This window comes from Balaenoptera physalus (assembly GCF_965194825.1).
Source record: "Balaenoptera physalus genome assembly, chromosome: 6".
NCBI lineage: Eukaryota > Metazoa > Chordata > Mammalia > Artiodactyla > Balaenopteridae > Balaenoptera > Balaenoptera physalus.
Window position 1 is genome coordinate 66,157,257 of NC_138885.1, and position 23,127 is coordinate 66,180,383.

The following is a 23,127-nucleotide window of genomic DNA, read 5'->3' on the forward strand; positions in this document are numbered from 1 at the left end:
CCGAACACAGCATGGACAAGTGGCAATTTACAGCCAAGGAGCAAGGTGTGGGGAGTGGGAGGAAGTCAGTGGCTGGAAAATTACTGAGAGGAAACATCAAGGGTAAGGAGGATTCTGGCTAAATTGGCCCGACGGGATTCTTGCTGAAGACAAGGGTGATCCGATATCGTCTGGGGGATGGCGGAGGATGAGAAACCCAATCGGATATGGAGGGTGGTCAGATATCAGGAGTGGGGAGGTTCTGGTTAAACTGACTTTTTAGCAAGGTTCTTGCTAAAACTGCATTTTACAAAGAAGTACACAGATGGGTCTAGGAAAAGGTTCAGGAGTCTGACTACAGTTTGGTCAACAAAGAATCTTTATGCGTGTGTATGTGTGTGTTTGTATATGTGTTTGTACATACGTGTGTATGCATCTGTGTGTATACATCTCTGTACATATGGATATGCATGTGTGTATCTGTGTGTGTGTGTGTTGGGAGGTTGGTGGGTAAGAAACTCATAGGGAGAAAAGTCAATAGAACAGGTCTCTAGGGAGAGGAGCCCTACTGACACACCACATTTTTTAGGAATAAATGACGCAACAATGGTGGTACTATAGACGTAAAAAGAGAAACAAGAAAGAACTGATTTTAGGAAGAATTTACAGTAGTGCCTTCATGAAATCTTTGTAGAACTTGCATCCATCAGCGATATCTGTTTTTCTTCTGAATTCATATTTCCTTCTTTCCTATTTTAATTGCACTTCTTACTACATTTCACCTTGATAATTGCTGTATGTGTACAATTCTCCCTAACTCAGTTTGAACTTCCTCAGTGCAGGAACCATGCTCTTTGTATCACCCGAGTGCTTTCTTCTCTCATACAGACATGCAGATTGAATGAATGCATTTTCAACACCTTCTTTCTGAATTTTGTTGACGTTGTTGGGAAAATTTGTAATTAGTAAAGAGTCAACATTTCAGTATTCTAAGTGGTTAATAATCATATAATTAAAATAACACGATAAGTGGTAAACATCTTGAGTTTCAAAGACTTTTGATATATCCATGTCATCATTGGCATTATACACACATGATTTTAGCACACTAATACTTACCTAGCCTCTGTGTAAAATGTTTTTGCTGGAAAAATAGGGTTCAGAATACCTGCTTCATTTAACAGGGCTGTGTGATGAACATTTCAAAGCCTTTAAAAAAGTTAATAGTGTTATGAAAAGGACGAGATTATCAAGTATGTATTGTTTGAGATCTTACTGTTGTTATAATAGAGAGAGAAATATATACATGCACACCTATCTATAAACCCTTCCAAAAATACGAGAGTTCTAATATATGTTTTTAAGCACTTTATTCATTGCTTTCATCAGATACTTCTTTTAAAAGGTCTTTGTGGCTAACGACGATGATGAAGCTGATGGTACTCATAATAAGAATAGCTTCTGTAGCACTTTATAATTTATAAAGCTCCCATGTATTTTCTCGGACTTAACAGTTCATTAGGAGTGGGGACTAGGTCTTTATAACCCTAAGTTACTGTTAAAGCACAAGGAGATGAAACAAACCGCAAAGTCATTTTAATGCAAATGTATTTATTTAGCATTACACCCAGTGTTCTGAAATACATTTACTGATCTTCAGAAGACATCTGGAAATTTAGAAAAAAATACAAGTGAAGTAGTTGAGGAAATTAAGCATTATGTACATTCCCACAAGATGACGGTACGGTTACAGCCCGTAATTGTCCATTTCTTGGATGAGCCTTCTGTTCACGACTATGGGAAGGCAGCTGGGCAGAGAGCACTTTGCCTCCCTTCCCTCCTTTCCTTTCCCTCTTCATCTACTTCCTGCACGCCTCCCCCAGGTCTGACTGCTGGGTGTTGGGATCCACTGTCCTGAAAGGTCCCCCAGAGATTCTGTGGGAGGTGAGGGGAGGAGGGGGGGCTTACTCAGCAGATTGGTGAGGGTGGGGCCCACCTCACGGCAGAGGATTTGCATATAGATTATCATATAGTCAAACAACAGAAGTCATCTAAGAGGATATGTTTTGCTGATTTTATGGTTATTGTACATTTTCCCCCACAGATGCCTATGTGTTATTATTTCGTGCTCTGACTAATCCAGAAACTGGTTAGTTAGTCCCTAGATAATCCCGAGCTGACTGAATTAAGATTTAAGAGCACATTAAATTTTCACATTGCATGATACACGTGGGCAGCACCTGGAATCCAGAACCTTTGCTATCCCTCGTACACCTGACTTTGGTAGTTTCCATGTTTGCCTTCTTTGTAGTAAAACAAGGTGCAGCCCAGAACATTGTGGGTACCCATGTTACAGTACTTACCATACAGTATTCTAATTTTGGTTATGTGGCTCCCTTCCGCACTGGATTGTGAGCTCCCGGTGGGTAGGGTTGGCGTGTTGCTCACCTCTGTTTTTCCAGGGAAAGGTATCTAATGTAAGGTAGGAAAGCAATACAGTTTACTGAATGGATAAATAAAATGAATGTGTATTCATGAAAGGATGTGTTTGGTGGAGAGTCATTTATAATTCCATAGGTTTTGATAATTCATATTGCAAAGTTAAGTCTTGTTTATTTGAGTGAGTGCCATTAATTTGAAAGGTAGATGTGATAAAAAGTTATAAATAAGTTGTTAAAACCACTCCTTTCAAAATCATAAACACATTCTAATAAAATTATCTTTTTTGTAATGCTAATAGGCATTATTTACCATTACAATTTATATAGTACTTAAAAGGATTTTATTTTATCGACAATGTTTTTAGTTTGTGCCTTTTTAACTTAGATGGGTTAACCTCTGTATGACCTTGCTGTCTGATTTAGACAGTTTTCAATGACGGACAGTAAAATTCATCCTGAAGAGCTAAAGAACCATGAGAAGAAAAAAACAAAACAAAGCAGGAAAACAATGATTCAGTAGTTAATAAAAAATAAGATCCAAATAGTATTCACCAAATGAATGGATAGAAGAATGATGGTGGGCTTCCCTGGTGGCGCAGTGGTTGAGAATCTGCCTGCCAATGCAGGGGACACGGGTTCGAGCCCTGCTCTGGGAAGATCCCACATGCCGCGGAGCGGCTGGGCCCGTGAGCCATGATTACTGAGCCTGCGCGTCTGGAGCCTGTGCTCTGAAACAAGAGAGGCCGCGTCAGTGAGAGGCCCGCGCACTGCGATGAAGAGCGGCCCCCGCTTGCCGCAACTAGAGAAAGCCCTCGCACAGAAACGAAGACCCAACACAGCCAAAAATAAATAAATAAATAAATTTAAAAAAAAAAAAAAAAAAAAAAAAAAAAAAAAAAAAGAATGATGGTATCTCCAAGAAGACAGAAGTTGCATGCATGACATGTGAAAGAGTAAAATAATGTGATAAGATTCCAGAAAGTAATGATATCAAGTGGACTTCAGAGAAGGATGAGAACGTTGTAAGGAAAAGCTCTGTGAAGGAAGTGAACCTAAGCTGGTCATAAGGAACTGAGTCAGGGTGAGAAAAGACTTTGTGTCTGTATTAGTTTTCTATTGCTGTGTAACAAATCACCAAAACCTAGTGGCCCAGAACATCACACCTTTATTACCTCATCAATTCCATAGGGCAGGAGCCTAAGCATGCTTGTCTGCATTCTCTGCTGAAATCAAGGTGCTGACTGGGCTGTGTCCCTATCTGGACTTGGGGACCTCTTTTGAGCTCACTTTGTTGTTGGTAGAATTCAGTTCCTTGCAGTTGTAGGACTGAGGTCCCTGTTTTCTTGCTGGCTGTCAGCCAGGGGCCTCATATATTCCTTGCCACGTAACCTTTTTGCTACATGGCAGCTTCCTTCTTCAAGGCCAGCAAAAGAATCTCCTACTTTGGGACTTCCTTGGTGACGCAGTGGTTAAGAATCCGCCTGCCAATGCAGGGGACATGGGTTCGATTCCCTGGTCTGGGAAGATCCCACATGCTGCGGAGCAACGAAGCCCGTGTGCCACAACTACTGAAGCCCGCGTGCCTAGAGCCTGTGCTCCACAACAAGAGAAGCCACCGCGATGAGAAGACCGCGCACCACAATGAAGAGTAGCCCCTACTCAATGCAACTAGAGGAAGCCTGCGTGCAGCAGCGAAGACCCAATGCAACCAAAAATAAATAAATAATTTTTTTTTTAATTGAAAAAAAAAGAATCTCCTACTTCTTCTACCCTCTTTTAAAGGACTTGCTTGATTAGGTCAGGCCCACTTGGGAAAAATCTTCCTTGTGATTAACTTAAAGTCAATTGGTTAGGGACCTTAATTATATCTGCAAAATCTCTTTAACTTTGCTTTATATTGTAACATATCATGGGAGTGATATCTCTACACTTTTGCCATATTCTATTGACTAAAAGTAAATTAGAGCTTCTGCCTACCCTTAAGGGGATTATATAAGGATGTGGGTCATTGGCGTCACCCTAGGATCCTGCCTACCACAGTGTCTTCTTTTGTAAATGATTCTTTCTCCTGCTGTTTGAACATGTTTTAAATGTGAAGTTTTTAGAAAAAGTGATTTAAAACATGGGCCCTGGGTGTCAGAGGACTGGCTAAGGAAAATAACTTCTCTGAATTTGGAACTTTTACTTAGGGGACCAGATGTACGCAGTTATTAAGGAAAGGAGCCTAGAGTGCGCTATAATTAGAGAAACCTGCATCATCATTTTGAAATACTGCAAGAGCTTCCTGACTGGTCTCTTAGCTGTTGGTCTTTACTCTCTGCCACCTGCCTTTACTTGCAGTCAAGGTGATCTTTCCAAAATGTACATCCAATCATGCCACTGCCCTGCTTCAGATACTTCTGCTGACTATTAGATGGAACCCAAGTTCTCCAGCTTCCTAGGCAAGGACTGCCATGCCGTTCAGCTTGCTAGCCCAGTGCATGTTTCACGTGCCCTTCATTCACACTGAAATGAGGCCATGGCAGGAGGGGTTAAGAAGTGGAGATGGATTTGAGAGACACTGAGTTGGTAGAATTACCTGGACATGGTGAGAGAGGACGAGCCTGCTCCATGCATGGCAATGAGGAGTGCAGGTGCAGTGGCAGATGTCGGAGAGAAGGTGAGTCCAGTTTGAGGTCGCTGTAGAATGCCGCATCCAAGGACTTCTTGTGTGCTTGGCCCTCTACTGAGTGCCATGGGATCTATGATGGAAGTACCAGGCATGACCTCTGCAGAGAGGAGAACGTATGTGGCATTAGGAGATTATAGATTCCCAAGAGAAGTGGGGCAACAGAAGGATTATCACCTGTGGTAGGTTACAGAGGTGGGTTGGTAAAGATGTCCATTAATAGCTGAATGGAATTTTCCCCACTCCATGAATGACAGAGAAAACATTGCTTTTCATAGTTTCTGTGGCCTAAATGTTTAAACAGTGGGGGAGACAATTATTAGGACCTAATTTTGGGGTGCCCACAGAAAATCTCAGGAAGAGAGGTTTCATGCTTGTCCTGGTTATCTCAAATTAACTCTGTCTTTCCAAGTGTCTTTTGTCACTTGGCCTCACACAATCTGATTATGAATCTTGAAGTTCTTTTGTGCTTGTTTTGGTCTGTATGGAAGTATGTAAGTGTTCTTTTTTTCTGCTGCTTTCAGTTTCTTCTGGAGAGTGTTGGGCCAAAAATGTTTTTAGGCCGCCCTGGTCTGCCTTCCTAATATGGAACATGCTCTGGGGAGAATAAACAAGATGAGATGCTGCTTTCCTTCCTGATGGAAGATGGATTCTAATCTCTATCTCTTTTCCTGTGTAACTAAGTAGAATCCACCATATCAATGTCCAGCCAATTTCCTGCTCATCTGGTCCTTGTGATCCCCCCTCCGGTTGACTTAAATGTTGCCATTGCTTTGGGCCTGCAGGCTAGTGCCAGCGCTTCTGTAGCGGAGCCCCGTGGGGTTCACACGGCTGCTTGCTGTGGCTGGGTGTTACCCCTGCTCGTGCCAACACTGCTTCCCATGAAGTGCGCTCCGCTGGCTAGAGCTTTCGAGGGTAGCTCTGCCAGCCACTGCACCTTCACTGCTTGGGAAATGCTTTCCCACTGGACCCTCAAAAACTCTCACTGAAAGTTGTCTGCACCCCTTTATAAACTGCTGAAATTCTAGCCCCTGTTTCAGAGCCCCTTGACTTTTGAGAACATGGCTTCTTGTAGGGAGTTGATAAGCCCCTTCCAAAGGGACAAGAGGTGGAAAGAGGCCCTGTGCCCAGTGTGCCGTACCTTCCCTGGTAAGCCTGCAAAGCTCTCAGCTCTTCCGGACACTTGGTCATCTCATAAACTGGCACTAATGCATCAGGATTTTCCTCCCTCTTCCCTGGGAAGCAGAACTCAGGCCCTTTGAGTAGAGGTTAATTGGGAGGCTCGCCGAGGTTGTAAGCAGATTCTTCGAATCTAGTTATCTTGGGCCTGAAAGTGTGATGGGGGTGGGGGAAGAGCCTCTCAATTAAACTCATGAAAGCTGTCTTAGGTCTTCCCCTTAGTGACAGGTCACCTGCTCATGTCCTCCAAAAATGTGCATCTCTCATGGTGGGATCTGTCTTCCTCTGATAATGTCCCAAGTTCCTTGGACGCTGGCACATGTAGCCCTGACCTCTATGTTAGTCTAGGTGATGCTGTATTAACAACACTCCCCCTGCCCCAACCAAAATCTCGGGGCTTCACACAGTGGCGGTTTATTTGTCACTTGGACAAAGTCTCCATCTTGCGGCTGTAGCATCTGAAGCACCTGCCTTCTCATCAGTTTCCTAGGGCTACTGAAACAAGAGACCACAAACTAGGTGGGATAAAACAACAGAAATGTGTTCTCTTATGATTCTGGAGGCTAGAAGTCCAAAATCAAGGTGTCGTCAAGGCCAAGTCCCCCTGAAGGCTCTCAGCAGTATCCTTCCTTGTCTCCTTCCAGCTTCTGGTGGCTGCCATCAATCCTTGGTGTTTCTTGGCTTAGAGATGCGTCACTCCTGCCTCTGCCTCCGTCTTCACCTGGCCATCTTCCCTGTGTCTGTTTCCAAATTTCCTCCTTTTTGTAAGGACACCAGTCCTTGGATTATGGCCCAGTCTAATCCAGTGTGACTTCATCCTAATTTGATTACATCTGCGAAGACCCTATTTCCAAATAAGGTCACACTCATGGGTACCGGGTATTAGGGCTTTAGCATATTTTGGGGGAGGGACACAATAACCATCACACGCTGCAGAGTTGTGGCTGAGGAAGAGAGAGATGGGAGACACCCCCTGGCTCTTAACAGTTTCACCTCAGAAGTGATGCGTGCTAGATTTGTCCACAGTCCACTGGCCAGAACATGGCTCCAACATAGCTACAAAGGAAGCTGGTAAATGTCAGGGAACACGTGGGAGTCTGGTGAGAATTACCTGTCTCAGGCACATCCTGGCCCTCCTCATTTCCTCTGATCCCAGAATGTTCTGGGGCACTTAGGAGGTGAATATTTTCTGGATAACGTGACATATCTATCAAAGAACAAATAGACCTGGAAAACGGCTCCAAGAAAAGAAAGAAAATAGTTTATATAATCTGTAAAACTATCCCATTTTTGTTTAGTTCTCCGGTTCGTCTTAATCCAGAGAATACAAAATGATGGTCAACAAGTTGGATCTAGTCCATAGATGTTTTGTGTGTGGCCCACACAACGTTTAAGAAATGTGAACAAACTTCTAGATATCTTTCCCTGAACAACTGAAATACGTGACGTCTGGCCCTGTGTTTCCACAGAAAACCAGTGATAAGGAAAATAGCCAGTAAGGCCTCCTCCCTGTAGACAGTCCCACCTCTGCAGTTTGCAATTTGTCTTTGCTTTTACCACTGTTTTTTTATAGGAGAGTTTTTTTCCTTATATTTGGCTCTTTATACAATCATTTACTTTACCTAATAGGCCCCGGCAGGCATTTGTGTTTGGGACCTCAATTTTGAGTAAGTGTAGCCATCTGTAAAGGAAAACTCCTCCTGTGTTTCCTTTACCCTCATGCTACTACCATACTCCCTACACTTCTGATACCAGGTGTGTGGGTTTTCCACACATTACGCAATTCTGTGACACCAGCTGGCTGTCCTACAATGCAACTCAATTCTGACACTGTCTACCTGGAGATGACATCAGATCCCACAGGTTAAGGGCTCGGTCCCACAAAACTGCTCCCCGCCCACACACACATGCAACTTCAGATGTCAGCTGCAAGTCCAAGTTGTTATCTGTGCTTCTGACTGACTGGCTATAAATTGGAGGTTTCCACAAACCCCTCTTTGAGTTCGATGAATTTGCTAGAGCAGTTCACGGAACTCAGGAAGACAATTACTTGCTAGATTTACTATGAAAGAGTATAGCTTGGGGACAGCCAGATGGAAGAGGTGTACAGGCAAAGTCTGGGAAGGGGCATGGAGCGTCCACGCCTCCTCCCAGTGCCACGCTCCCCACACTTCCAAGTGTTCACCAACCCAGAAGCTCTCTGAACCCCGTTGTTCAGGGATTCTTATGGAGTCTTCATTACCTAGGCATGCTTGATGAAATTGATTGGCCATTGGTGACTGAACTCAATTTCCAGCCCCTTCACCCCCACGTCAAGGGGTGCGGCTGAAAGTTCCAACCTCGAATCACATGAGTGGTTCTCCAGGCAGCCAGTCTCCATCCTTAGGTTACCTAGGAGTTTTCCAGAAGTCCCCTCATTAACATAAACTTGGTTGTGGTGGAAAGGGGCTTGACACCCATTTCACCTTTATGGCTCTTAAGCATTTCAGGAACTGAGGACAAGAGGCCAAATATTATAACTGAAGAGGCCCCTGTGGCTCTCATATAAGAAATTACAAGAGTTTTAGGAGCTCTGTGCAAGGAACAGTGAACAATTTCTTATTTCTTATTATTTTATATTTTTTATTGTAAATCACAATATCACACCATCTGCAGTATTTGTGATTTAAGGGGAACAGTTGACAAAGGCCTGGAAATATTTATAATTGTTACAGGGGGATAAATATTTGCAGTAAAATACTTGCAATTGGTATATTTGCAAAAATTTGAATATAGTTAGAATAATGCATGTTGACTCAAGTAAGTTCTTTCTGATATAGCCTTGTGCCTTTTCTCCCCTTTATAGACCATTAGAACGATCCAGTGAAGATGTGGATATAATCTTCACACGGCTGAAAGAAGTTAAAGCTTTTGAGAAATTTCACCCAAATCTCCTTCATCAGATTTGTTTATGTGGTTATTATGAGAATCTGGAAAAAGGAATAACATGTAAGAAATGCAACTCCAGTGGTGTGTTTTCATGTATAAGTTTGTGCTCATTTGTGGTTACTCTGTGGGGATGGATAGCAAATGGGGTATCTATGTGCCAAATATTTGAGCTTCAGTCAAAGATATGAGGTTGACATTTCCCTCTCCTTTATTTATTCGGTTCCATGTAGGCATTTCCTTAACTCCTTCATCCACAGCATGTAAATGGTTCTTCCAGGGCAGCCTACTTTCCAGATGGAGCTGGAAGGATGTACTGATTTATACATTCAGCAGTCTCCTTAGAAATTCTAATATATAATTATTTTCTGTAACCCAAGAAATATGAGAGCCAGCAGGATATTAAATAAGATAAAAGGTCTCTTAACTAATGATAATAGTAATTTTAAAAATTAAAGCATAGCTGATTTTACAATAGTAATGTTTCAAATTAACCTCAGTGATAATGTCTATTCCAGATGTGACCAAAGGGGTAGGGAAAGTAAAATGATAGGGTGACAGCTGCATTAAAAAAAAAACAAGTATTTTCTCATTAAAAAAGTAGTGCTATTCCATCTGTTGGGATACTTTATACTGCAGTAACAGAAAACTCCCATCCAGCTGGCTTGAATAATAACTCATACAAGGAGGGAAAATCAATTACTCATGTATAAGCAGTCCTGAGGTAGGATGGCTTCAGGGTTGGTTGATTTAGTGGCTCAATGACATTATTAAGGTCTCAGGTTCCTCCCATCTTTTTTGTTGGTTTATTTGTTTTTGCTATGCATCCTCAGGTGTTGGCATTTGTACTCAGATTTGTCCCAAATGGTTCTAATACAACTAACTACGGCAGTTGGAGGCATCGTGTGCTGATACAAAACATTCCTGCTGAAGGACTATTTCTTGTCTCTTTTTCAGAATCCCCCAGCAGACTTCCTGTATTGTTTCATTGGCCAGAATTGCATCATGTGCCCATCTTTAAACCAATCACTGGCAGAGATCATGGAATCACCATGGCTGATTTAGACCAATCATGGTTATCCCAGTAGAGCTAAGGAAGAAATACGTTCTTAGAATTTGGCCCTTTAGAGTAGGGTGGGAACTTGTATAAAATCCATGTTCAGTTAAATCGGAGGAAGGGAGGGCATGATTCTGAGTGGGAACCTATCAGGATCTGTCACAACATCATTGTAGAAAATTTAGAAGACACAATAAAAATCACCTACAATCCCCAAATCCAGAGATTGATATTCACATTTTGTGTATGTTCTTCAAGATGTTTTCCCACATGCACACATGCAAAAACATAGTCATACTTCTATTTAAAAAATCATCCATACATATTGTTTTCAATCCAATATTTTTATTCTTACTGATAGCGGGAACTTCATTCTTTTAGAGATGAGACCCTGTTTTCTATTTCTTAAGGCCATTTTCAAAATGAATCTTCTATGATGTGTAATGTGAATTTGATTGGCAAATGGTAATGTCTTTGGGGGCCAAGAAGTTCATGAAAGGCAAAGCCCTAACTCTAAAATAAATCCCTTACAAAGGCTAGGGATAGCAGAGTTACTCGAGAGGCCAGCTATAAACTCAGCAATCCCCCATCTTAAGCTTATCATTGCACTTGGTAGGATGCTATTGTTGTTCTTGCCTTTCCACAGCATGTCTCAGTCAGAGAGTTTAGAACAGCTTGTCATCATTAATTATGGCTCCCAGAAGCTTCCTCTTATGCAGTGAGCACTAGCCTTGACAGAACTTAACTGTCCCACTGAGTTGTCATGTGATTTTTCATTGAGCCACTTGACTTCTGACTCTGTGAAAAGAATTTTAAAATATCAGATCATTCCATCTAGTTATTTAGCTAGGATATTTAAAAGGATAGTTGGGTTTGTATGAGATTTTTGAACCAGTGTTTCAGAATGACTTTCCAAACTACTGGTCTTAACATGGATAGGAGAACTAAGGTTCTCTTTAAATAACTAAATGTTTTCTCTCTGAGATGACAAAAGTAAAGCAAAATTAAGTTCAGAAATTTCTGATGAGAATCATTTCCAAAGAGTAGTTAACTCATAATGCCTAAAAGCAGTGAATTTATAAAATAAACAAGAAAATGGACAATGAAAATACAGTAGTTAAAAATTTTAAAACAGATTTTATTTTTCTTAGTCAGCCATTGGTTAGCTTAAAAGGAGACATTCTATTCTAGAAAGCATGTTGCTTTTAATATAAATAGATTTGGGAAATGGGGGTGGTGAGCTAGTTTTGTTGAGTCCCATAGTCTTATTAACATGTACCCCATCTAGAGTAATAATTTTCCAAGAATCACAATACAGTGAAGTATATTTAAGATAAATTACAGAGAATACCAGTCAGTTCTTACATTCAAAGGATCTTATAGCATTTAGGCTTATCATCCCTTATTGCTGCTCTGTAAATATGAAAGAGTTCTGTTTAATAGAGTTCTACTTCATGGAACGTTGAATAAATAGGATATAGCTTTGTTGATAGAAGAGGGAAAGAAAATTATGGCATGTTCTGGTGGGAACAGATAGAGGAAGGTTGGTAAGCTCATCTAGGTCCAAGTTAGGCTCACAATAACCAGTGAGAAACCATCAGGTTACGTGGTAAAACCAACTTATATTTGCTCTACTTACATGGCTGTTTCTTTTCCAGTATTTCGCCAGGGTGATATTGGAACCAACTGGTATGCTGTCCTGGCAGGGTCTTTGGATGTTAAAGTTTCTGAGACCAGCAGTCACCAGGTAAGATACCTTATTCTTTTTTTGTTTTAAAGTAAGAGTTATTACTTTTAAACGATACATTATCCCTCTGTCTTGTATGCCATCAAAATTACATTTTCCAAGCCACTTCCTCTTTCCCACAGTAAGGAGTTCAGCAAGTATGTGTTGAATTCCTTTATTAAGTTCCTCAAGAAACATATATAGTGAATGTCTTCCATGATTTGAGTATGGCGCCGGGTGTGGGAACATGAAATGCAGGAGCACATGGGCTGTTCTCCAGGAGCTTGCTCTCTATTTGGAAAATGCAAACAAGTCCATTGCAGTGAGAAACTTCAGTTACATAAGGTGAAATGTGAGCAAAGGGGAAGGAGAAGCAAGTCTTCCGAGGTTTGTCCTTAGATCCTCTTCCATCTGGTTTCCTGACTTTTCTCCATCCTAGAAGTGATCCCCTTGTCAGCCTTTTAAGAGCTCCAGCAATGCGGGGGATACGTGGTCGATGCAGTCCCCCAAATATCCCTCACTTTTTCTCTACCTCAACTTGTCAAATGTGGGAGGGCCAATAATACTTTTTTTTTCTAAAGTGCAGCACTGGCTTCCTTTATCTTAATTAGTCACCTCTGAGGAGCTTGGCATCCTAGTAGATAAAACTCATATTCTACTTGCCCTCCACCCCATAATATTTGTGAATTTAAAATTGGACCCAGAGTCTCCTTTCACATCTGCAGTGACTTTTGCTCCGTCATTATTCCATGTGGCCTAAATGTACAGAACCTTCCTATTGAGAGCCAAGACCCTCTCATCTCAAAAGGACACCCCTCTAGGGGCTACCGTCAAGCTTCATATGAGAACGTTCCAAGTTTATATTCACATATTATGGATTCAGATATAAACTGAAGGAAGAGGATTGGCTAACTACAAAATCAGAAAGAAATATCAAGAAACATCAAAGAATCAGTTAAAGGGACAAATAATCTCCAGCCAAGTACCATGTTTAAGACAGTGCTTCTGAGCCTTCTCCAGATGTGGCACACTTCGAATGTGAGAAACATTCATGACGTACTCAACCTGAGGTTTAAATTTTGTAGGAACTTGTGTGTGTGTTGGAGTTGTGGGCAGTTACCATCGAACAAGCGGATGGTTGGTAAGTGGACATTTGGAGTTTGGAGTATAGGTGCCTGTGTTCCACCCGTTGTTATGGAGGCTTAGGGTCTCAGGCCAATGCCCAAGTTCTACTTAACCAATAATGTACCTTTTCTATGCACCAGTGCATCAAAAGTTCCATGAGAAACTGCCTGGAATCTGTGCCCGCTAGCCTCAATGGCACTGTCCCTCTCCCCTCTCTCACAGGGCCAGTTTCCTCTTGGATTTCAGAGCAGCCCAACGGGGGAGGTGGGTTTTGATTCTTGTAAGCTGCCTCCGCTTCCCAGGGGGACTGAGGACAGCTAGCAATTCTTGGATATTTGTTATGTGCTAGGCAGTGTTCTAAGCACTTAATAGGTGTTTACTCCTTTAATCCTCACAATAACCCTATGAGGTAGGTCACATTACTGTTTCGTTTTACAGATGAGGAAACTACAGGCCTCAAGGGATTAACGAACTTGCTGCAAGTAACGTATCTAGAAATTAGGGGAACCAAGATTAAAACCGAAGGACTTAGGCACCTGAACATATGCTCTCAGCCAACACTCTGTACTATTTGACTCAGAAGAAACATGATGAAGCATGTAACTTCCCTCTCTCAGCTACTTCTCATCCTTTCAGATCACCCCATGTCCGGCATCTCTGCACACCTTTTACCTGCAGACTGCTGTCCTGGTGGGTCCCCTCCGGCCCTCTTTGCTCAGAGCTGCTCCTGATAACTTACCTTCACCCGGTCCACCTCCATGGTTGTGCAGAGGGGGCAGGGCCTAGAAGAGGATGATTTTCCTTCCTCCTCTGCATGGTCCTGAATGAGTAATGATGGTGTGGGTGGAAAGTCGAAAAGAGGAAGGTGAGGAAAGAGAGGAAAGGGAAGGAAGATGCAAATTAAGGAAGAGAAAGGTGAGAAGGCAAGAAATATAAGCAAGAGAGATGAGGAAAGAATTTTAAAAAGCAGAACAGATGTTCCTAAGGGATGGTAAATAACATCAGCAGTGATATGCTGACACCTCAGATGTTAAAAGCTGGCATGAGATTTTGATGGTATTAGAATAGTATTTGGCCAGGGGCTGCTGGAGTGTTACCCTGGACCAATTATCTCTCACCATGGGGTGCCAGCCAAGAATAGCTGAGCAACACTTTGTTATTAGCTGTGGGTGTTAAAAAAATTTTAGTAAACTTTTAACTTTAGATTTTAGCTGTGGTTTTGACCTCAGCCCCAATGCAGAGAACTGTCCTGAGCTGGGCTTGCTCTTCTCTTACTTTGTTAGGAATTAGTTTTATACCAAAGCTGGCTTATTGCCTCCTCTGTGTACTTCACAGAGTCCAACGATAATGTCCAACCAGAGTTTTCTGAATTGATTTGGAGAGTCACTAAGAAACAAGGAAAACACATTGACCTCTACATCCTCCAACCCTCCCAAGAGTAGCCTGAGACAGACAGTGATCCTAGCCTTCTAGCCAGCTCTGATGGGCAAGACAGGGTTCCAGCCACACGGGGGGAAGAAGCTAAGGAGAATGAGTGAGGTGGCTGAATCTTCTCTCGTGGCAAGTTGCTCAAAGGGGAGAAACAAAAAAAAACATTTCTAGCTGCTCTAGCCTTGTAATGGACTCTGGTCTCTGCCCACTAGTGATGTGGCCACATCAGGTCTATGGGTTAGCCAGTCAGAGTAATAGCTTATGTAAGTCAGGGTTTGCCAGAAAAGCAATGCCAACAGGAGATACATAGATAGATAGGTAGGTAGACAGAAAGATAGATAGATAGATAGAAAGATAGATAGGAAGATAGATAGATAGAAAGATAGATAGGAAGATAGAAAGATACACAGAAAGATAGATAGATAGGAAGATAGGAAGATAGATAGGAAGATAGATAGATAGATAGGAAGATAGAAAGATAGGAAGATGGATAGATAGACAGATAGAAAGATAGGAAGATAGATAGAAAGATAGGAAGATAGATAGGAAGATAGATAGATAGATAGATAGATAGATAGATAGATAGATAGATAGATAGATAGATAGATAGATAGATAGATAGACAGATATTTGTTTTAAGGAATAGGTTTATGTGATTGTGGGGACTGCCAAGTTTGAAATCTTCGGGGCAAATGGCAGGCTGGAGATTCAGGTGAAAGTTGATGCTGCAGTCTCAAGTCTAAAAGCTGGAAACTCAGGCAGAATTTCTATGTTGCGTTGTGGAAGCAGAATTCCTTCTTTGGGAAACCTCAAGGGAGACCTATGTGCTCTTAAGGCCTTCAACTGATTAGATGAGGCCCAACCACATTATGGCAGGTAATCTGCTTTACTTAAAGTCTACTGATTGTAAATGTTAATCACATCTAAAAATACTTTTATAGCAAAATATAGACTGTTTGACTGAACAACTGATTACCATAGTTTAGCCAAGTTGACACACAAAATTAACCATCCTATACCCCTATCATGGGGAGCAAAATGAGATTGGGCAATGCGCCACGGGAGGAGAAGCAAGAAGAGACCTGGAATTCCTAGAGACCAGCAACAGCATTGCTAAGTGCCTTCATGTGTCACACTGTGCTAGGGGTTCCGTGGATATTAACTGACTTCATCTTTAGTTATTCATGTCCTATTTTACAGGGCCTTGAAAACAAGGCTCAGAGACCTTAGGTATAACTTTCCTGGGGCCACACAAATGTATGTGGCTAAATTAAGAATTGAATTCACTTGACATTTCAAAATGAAGCTTACTGGGTTTTACAACAATTCTGTGTTTGGTAAAGGAAGGTAAATTTCTGTGGCTGACAGAAAAATTTTGGATACCTCCTAGATGCTTAACAAATACCTATTGGAATGTGAGCAACTCTCTAATTTTGTTGTGTACTTCCTGATTTCAAGTTTTTTTCCAATTTCTTTCACTTAGTAAGTCGCCACGTATCATATGAAACCTCATGCAGCAGTATTAATATTTTCGTAGGAAAAAGAACCTACTGCAAGTCGTCACAGTTTTCTGGCTAATTACTACGTTGACCGTTGTCTGCCCAGAGGATTTGTTAAAGTCCGCCACTAATAGATAAAGCAGAGTCCTTACTGACCTCTGAATGATATTTTTACGAGGCCACATTTTTTGAAATTTGTATTAAATCTGGGGGTTTGTTTTTCCCCTGTGTATGTAAAGAAAGTTTGGTTACATTGTGGAATCTTTGCTGGGACTAACTTTATCTGCATATTTTTGGTCTCTGCAGACCAAAAATGTTCCTGCTGGAAAATTCCTGGACAGTGGCTTTAGAGGTACATGGCTATAAAAGAGAAGTATTTCCTTCTTTTTACTGCTTGACTTAGCAAAATAAACTCATTTTAGTTTTCTAAAATGCAGGCAAGAAAAAAAAAAAAGAATTGAATTCACGTCTGACACACTCCAAATTTCATGTTCTTCCTGCTGGTCACACACGAAAAAAGGTGGGCAGGGGGCAGTAAAAGAAAAAGAAGAAAAGTTAAAAGAGACTAAGAGAGAATTAAGGAAAGAAATGAGGTAACAGCAAAGAGTCAAATCTTCAAAAGTGGTTAGGGCAGTTTCTTGCTAGCCTTCCCCTCCATTTTCTTTCCTCAAGTCTCACCCTGCCCTGCATGCCTCTCTTCTCATCTGAGAGTCAGAAGTCAGGGGAGATGGTGGTGATAAACTGCCAAACTTACCTCTGAGTTTTGGCTCCCCAGTGGGGTTTTAGCTGAGCCAGAACAGTGAGATAAGGGCAGGAATGGCTAATGGTAACAGGGCGCCCACTAGAGGCAGCTTTGTGCAAAGCACTTTACAAGTCTTATTTCACTGGCTACTCCCTACGTTGCCTTCCCCATTCAGTGCTATATTATTAGTCTCATTTTACAGGTTACACAGCCATTAGGTGTCAGAGCCAGTTCTTTGTGATTCTAGGGCTCAAGTTCTTGACCCTCAGGGTTGTACAGGTGCCATCCGGAGGGTGGGAAGGGGAAGGGATAAAGTGAGGGCTGAGCAGTTTAGGAATGACAAGTGTGCAGAGAAGCAGCTTTTTCCCCTGCAGCTCCTGCAGCCACCCTCCTGCATTTCCGATTCCGGCTCAGAACTCAGAGCTCCACGCCTCACCTCCAAGCCCCCCTTGCAAGTGTTTGCCCCCCTGAGGCGTGCTGCTGGGGAAGGCCCGCTTCTCACCCTCTGCTGGGCTGCCCCTGGCATGTAGGCCCTCCTGCACTACCTTTCAGACCTGGACGCGCACAGTGAAATGAGCGCGGCCCATCCCTTCAAAGGGTTTCTAGGTTAGAGGGTGGGGTAGGTGTTGATGGGATGTGTAGGGGGTTGCGAGAAAAGGAGGAGCCTGACTTGGATGATGAGGTGGGTGGTGATGCCACTGATTGAAATAAGAAACACATGAGGAAGAAAACCCTTCACAGATTCTGGTACAGTATTTTTATGGCATACATTTATTAGGTACTATTGATTTTTGGGAATTTTTTCTGAAAAAAATCACCCTATTTCTTCTGTATGATAGGAAGATATAACTATATATAACTTTAAGAATACACAGAGCAGAAATATTTTGCCTCATAAATTCATGTTACTTTCCTGCCTGTTTCAATATATTACTTTTTCTCCCTTCCCATCATTCCTCTATACTTTTCTGTTCACCAGAGTAAGAAAACGCACTTCTTGCTCTCTGTATGATTGGTTTGGCAGGCTCTTCTTGAATTCTTTGGACCTCCCGTGGAGGGTCACACTTATTTCTCATTGGCCATACACTACGAGCAGAGTAGTATTAAATCTCATCACGTGCAAAGCATTTCACTTGCACTCTTTTGTTTGAGCCGCTCTGTTAGGTCGACCCAGCTGTGTTGCATCTTGCTTAGGTCACAGGTGAATGAGTTGCCCACTCAGGAGGACACAGTGGTAGCCCATAGAGCTGTAAGTCACATGACTTCCTTCCCCAATCCAGTGTTCTGCCCGTGCCACGCTGAGGTTCGCCGCACGAGAGACCATCTGCCTGGGGAGGAGGCTAGGGGTACAAAGGGCACTTGCTCCCAGGCGCTGCCGGTACGTACGCATGGTGGTCACGGGGGTGTGTGGTGCCTTCTTCATCCCCTGGGATCACGCCGATGCCCAACATTATAACCAAGAAAGCCCTTGATTCCGCATTTGGGAGAAGGAGGAAAACAGAAACATGCCGGTGAGTAGTTAATATAATCTTCAGGCCCTTTCCTGGCAGGGGAGGGCGGAGGGGAAAAGCCATGGGGCTGCGGGGAGCGAGATGGCTCGCCGCCTGATTTTGTTTGGGGTCAGCCCACCCAGTCAGTGTGGAAACACACGTCTGCCAGCCGGGGAGGCACGACCTGGCGCGCTGATGCTGCCTCGCCCAGTGTCCGCTCCTGGCTCGGGACCGGCACCCTGGGGTACAGAAGCCTGCCGCGCGCTGGCTGGGACCAGCTTCTCTGCCTCTCACGCAGTTAGGCCTACGCTCTGCTTCCCCGCCTTCTCTTCACCTGAGTCTCCCCAGTCCAAGGCCTCGAGCGCGGACCGGGGGAGGGGAGAGACAAAAGCCTCCGGATGAGGAGAGGGCCGTGGGCCGTACCTGCCCGAGACCCTCCCCGAGGAGGAGCTGGTGCCACGGTGCTTTCGTTTCTGGCGTTCCGGCCTTGAAACCATGTGTGTGCTAAGAACTCTGGGAAGTACGTGGATTAGTCCATTCCTGTTACTACGGTGAACTTTTAGAGACCGTCCTTGGAAATGCCTTCCTATAATTTATATTGATCCCATTGCTCCGTAAAACAAAACCTGCTTGGGAAGTACTCCAGCCCCTGTGTCCCTGTGCAGCGGCTGTCAGAGGCCCCTCTCCCAGCTTCCCAGCCATTTTCCTGCTTGGCCGTGTGTTGTCTTACCCCCTGAAACTGAGAATGCCCAGCAAGGGGCCCTGCCCACGGACCACCTCACCATCCCCGAGTGTCCCAGCCTGGCTCACGTGCTCGTGTAGATTTCCACTCGGCAGCACAGACTCTACTGGGGCTATATCCTCCAGTTCCCAGCGAGGCCTGTCCCCACCCTCGGTTTCTTACCTAAGCCTAAGCAGGACCCGCCCGCCTTCAGATGCCCACAGCTGAACTCGTGTGCTCAGGCACCTGCCTGTCTCCGGTGCCTATTTAACTTAACGGGCTAAAAGCCAGAGATTTTACATTCCCACTAGAACGAATAATATCAATACTATGGGTGGACTTTTTCTCTTTAAGTGGATTTCAGGTTAGGAATGAGCATTGGAACAAGTTATAAAACAAATATTAAGCTTAAAAACAATAAATAGTTTTTATAAACCGCACTATCTCAGACAATACCCAACTGCGTGCGTGTGGGGAGGGGCCGGAGAGACAGGGTCCTGCTTTTCTCTGCAGATTTTGTAAGTGAGGAGCCTCTTTGGCATGGTAACTATTTAAATCCTAAAAATAAGGTTTTAAACTAATCTTTACACCAAAAAAGTATAACAGTTCCCCAGTCATATGAAAGAAGAATTTCTGATGGTTGCAGAGCAAATAGAAGTTCATACTGCAAAATAGGGAATGGGATGCTTTATTAATTCATTAAAACTTTTATATTTCTATAACAGACGCTTACTTAAAGTGTTAATATTTACTTAATGCAATGCACAATGGTTTAAATCAGACCTCTTTCGAAATCCTCAGAGCCACTTAATTGCTGAGTGACCATAAGCAAGTTAGAGCACGTGTTAGAGATACTAGGTCCTGCCTTAAATGAGTTAATGTATATAAAGCACTTAGTACGAAGCTTGGCAAAGAGCAGGGCTTCCGTGCTTTTTTATTACTACTTTGAAAGAAAAGTTGGTTGCCTCAAGTGGAATGCTGTTGGTTACAATGTTGGCATTTCACCACAAGAGGGCAGTGCTAGAACAGAAAAAGCAGGAAATGCACTTGGTATTCGAAATGGCAAGTTTAACAATGTTGTTCAGCCATTTCATGGGATCAGAGAATGGGGCTGAGCTTGGCCTTGGTCATCACTTTATTCTTCTTTTCATCAGTCTCTATAAAGTTGTCTGGCGATTTTTAGCCACATTTTTGAAAAATGGTCTCTTACGGGTTCTCTCCCCAAAGTAAAATGTGCTTTTTTTTTTTTTTTTTTAACCCTCTGTCTATACAACAAAGATGTTTTTAAGCGTTGCATATTTGTTTGTAAAATTTGGAGGATAGGCATGTTTCTCTGTCACGTTGCTTTATCTTTCCCCATCTTTGTTTTTGTCTGTCTGATTCCTTGGTTCATTCTCATTTCACCCCATTATTTTCAGACCTTGCTGTCATTTGGAAACATTTTCTGAACCCATTTATCAAGCCAATAAAACCTGAAAGGTGCCAAGTCCAGAGTGGTTGTTTGTAATCTCTTACTACTTGTCTATGCTTAGGTCACACTCTTTGTTAGGATCTGATCAGAGTTTGTTTAGCATCCTGCCTGGGGCAGGATGTACTGTATTTAGTTTTGTTGCATGTAATTCTGGGTTTGGGCGGAGGCAAGACGGAGCCACAGTGTAGTACAGACTGGCTCTCTGCGGAAACAGGGCTGGCCTCCCGGATTTAGTTATCAGATGCTAATGGAAGTCCATTCTCACTGAACCTTCCTGCAGCCAGCTTGCCTGATCTTGTTGTGCTGTGTCCAACACTGATTCCAGGGAAGTGCTCTCAAAGTAACAGAGCTTGTCTTTGCTGTTTGTTAGGAAGCAAAACACATTTGTCTTAGTATTTTGCCTTCCTGCTTGGTAGTAAATCCTTTAGGCTGCACATATGCCCTAATGTCTTGACAAATTCAGAGATTAGGTTCCATTAAACTTTTATTTTCTAAAAGGACTTGGAGCACTCCATAAATTCCAGGACTAAATTCCAGCTTATGAAATAAACGCAGGCACTACCAAACTTAATGGCAAGTATTGCCTATAGGCCTAAAATAAAAATTGTAAAAATATTTGCTTTGTAAAAATTTGTTTCAGAGTGTACACACTTAAAGGACCAGTTTGTTCCTTGATGTTAACCCAACATGTATCCAAAACAATAAATATGCGGTGAGACAATTAACTTCTTGAGCTACTAATAAGGAAGTGAGTTAAATATGCATGATTAAAAATAGGATAGCCCTCAAAGTTACAGGACAGTCAAAAAATTGATGTACTTAACACAGAATTCTTCTAATTTATTGTTTTAAATTTCATCAGAATGTCTAACTTGTGTAAATTAGATTTCAGTGGCTGCTCATAGACCTCATGTGCAAGGTCCATGTTTATTAGCTTGGATATCAGTGACGCATAACCATGGACTTTCTTAACACCATTCCCATGTCCATACTGTAGTAATGTTTATAATGAAGCAAACAAATAAAATGCCTCATATGAGAATGCCTACTTTAAGAAAACCCAGTATACTGTAATCCAGACATACAAAGCAGATAAATTAAGGGGTGATTAGTTGCAGTACAGAAGGATTCTTTGATTTACAGCAGGATTCTTCAGAAGGGTTCCTTTGAATACATGCTCCCCCAGAGAGCTGAAGTGTTTTGCAGATCATTCAAACCACTTGACATCCAGACTGGGGGACAGAGAAACTTGGAATTTAAGTGTTGAAAAAGCCATCATTAATTGGAGATTAACGCAAAATGAATAAGAGATTCTCTGTTACTTAAATAGTAGAAAAATATACTTTGCTTTTTAGAAATGTAGATAACCATATTTATATACATGTATAGGTTAAGTCAGAAATAATATTTTCCATTTTTTATGGAGCACCTGTGTGCCAGGAACCGTATAGGACTATCTATCATGTATACTGAATTCTGCTAATAATCTAACGAGAAAGATTGTGCCCATTTCGCAACTGAGGATACTGAGGCTCCTGGGAGCATTCTACCCAAAGCCCAGGATTAGTAATTGGCAGAAATGAGCTTTGAATCTAGGTCTACAAGGCGCGTCCTCTTCTCCCTATGCTGCCTCCAGGGGATTTCCCTCTCAGTGTGCCGTGGTACCTCCAGGTGTGTGTGCTTTGCCTGATGCTCCCTGCCTTCCAGCAGGGCCAGATTGTTGACATCTTTGTTAACTTACCTAATACCAACTTTTAGGAGTAGAAATAACCAGACCCCACCTATTCTGCTGAAACACATACCATACCAAGATATTGCTCCTGTCTTCAGCTGGGGCCCACTTGGGCAGGAGGAGAACCTGGAAGCTGGGGGCTGCCCACGGTGGAGGTGGGCACCTTCTAGAGGGCATGTGCAGTGCTGCTGGGCAGGAGGTGGGGGAGGAGGCAGGATGTGGGAGCAGCACAGCCCCCAGGTGAGCAGGTGAAGGGCTGAGGCAGGTCTAACATGGGTAGGGCTTGGTGATGGGCAGGGAGGCAGGAAGCAGGCTCCGTGATGGAGGTGGGTGGCCAGGCTGACGACCAGGCCCGGTATTGGAAGGGTGCCAGAGAGGAACCAGGGCCTGGGGAGTGCTGTCACAACGAGACAGGCTACCACTTCGAGAAGAATTAGGATACCGGCAGGTTATCGGGACAGAGACGCAGAAAGATAGAAACCCGGTTTCTCCAACTGATGTAGGAGCTCCGTTATTAGAACGGGGCACAGGATCAGAGTGGGCAAAGCAAAAATGCAGATGCGATTCTTAGTTTCTGGCTTTGGTTGCTTGCATTTCTCCTAAGAGGATCGGAGCCCCAGCCTGGAATGGATTTGATCCTCTAGGTGAGGGTCAAGTGGGCCCCAATATTGGGATTAGAGGGTTGGAGGGGGAGCAGTGCCAAATGTTTGGTATTTTCCTGGTGATTTGGAATTATTAGGTATTCGATCTGTGAATTGGCTGATTGAAAAAAAGAACCTGTATGGATTAAATTAATAATTAATCAGTTTTCCTACTGAACCTTAGAAAGAGGTTCTTAAATTTCATATAATAATTTAGGAAGTATGTGGGAGGTAATTAGATTGACTAGTTTCTAGTCTCAGCTCTTCTACCTGTTAGCCGCACTGCACAAATTACTGAAC

At 42.8% G+C, this 23,127-nt stretch overlaps 1 protein-coding gene across 3 annotated transcripts in view; it reads left to right on the plus strand.

Annotated features, from left to right (window-relative positions):
* RAPGEF4 (Rap guanine nucleotide exchange factor 4) overlaps nt 1–23,127 on the plus strand; it is a 310,972-nt gene that overhangs the window by 46,687 nt on the left and 241,158 nt on the right. For all 3 annotated transcript variants that reach the window (XM_082465339.1, XM_082465337.1, XM_082465338.1), the window contains 2 exons: nt 9,113–9,255; nt 11,908–11,996. Coding sequence is in view for 2 of the 3 variants with exons in the window: in XM_082465337.1 (XP_082321463.1) it covers nt 9,113–9,255; nt 11,908–11,996 (232 nt within the window). In the remaining variant the exon portion in view is untranslated. The remainder of the gene's footprint in view (nt 1–9,112; nt 9,256–11,907; nt 11,997–23,127) is intronic.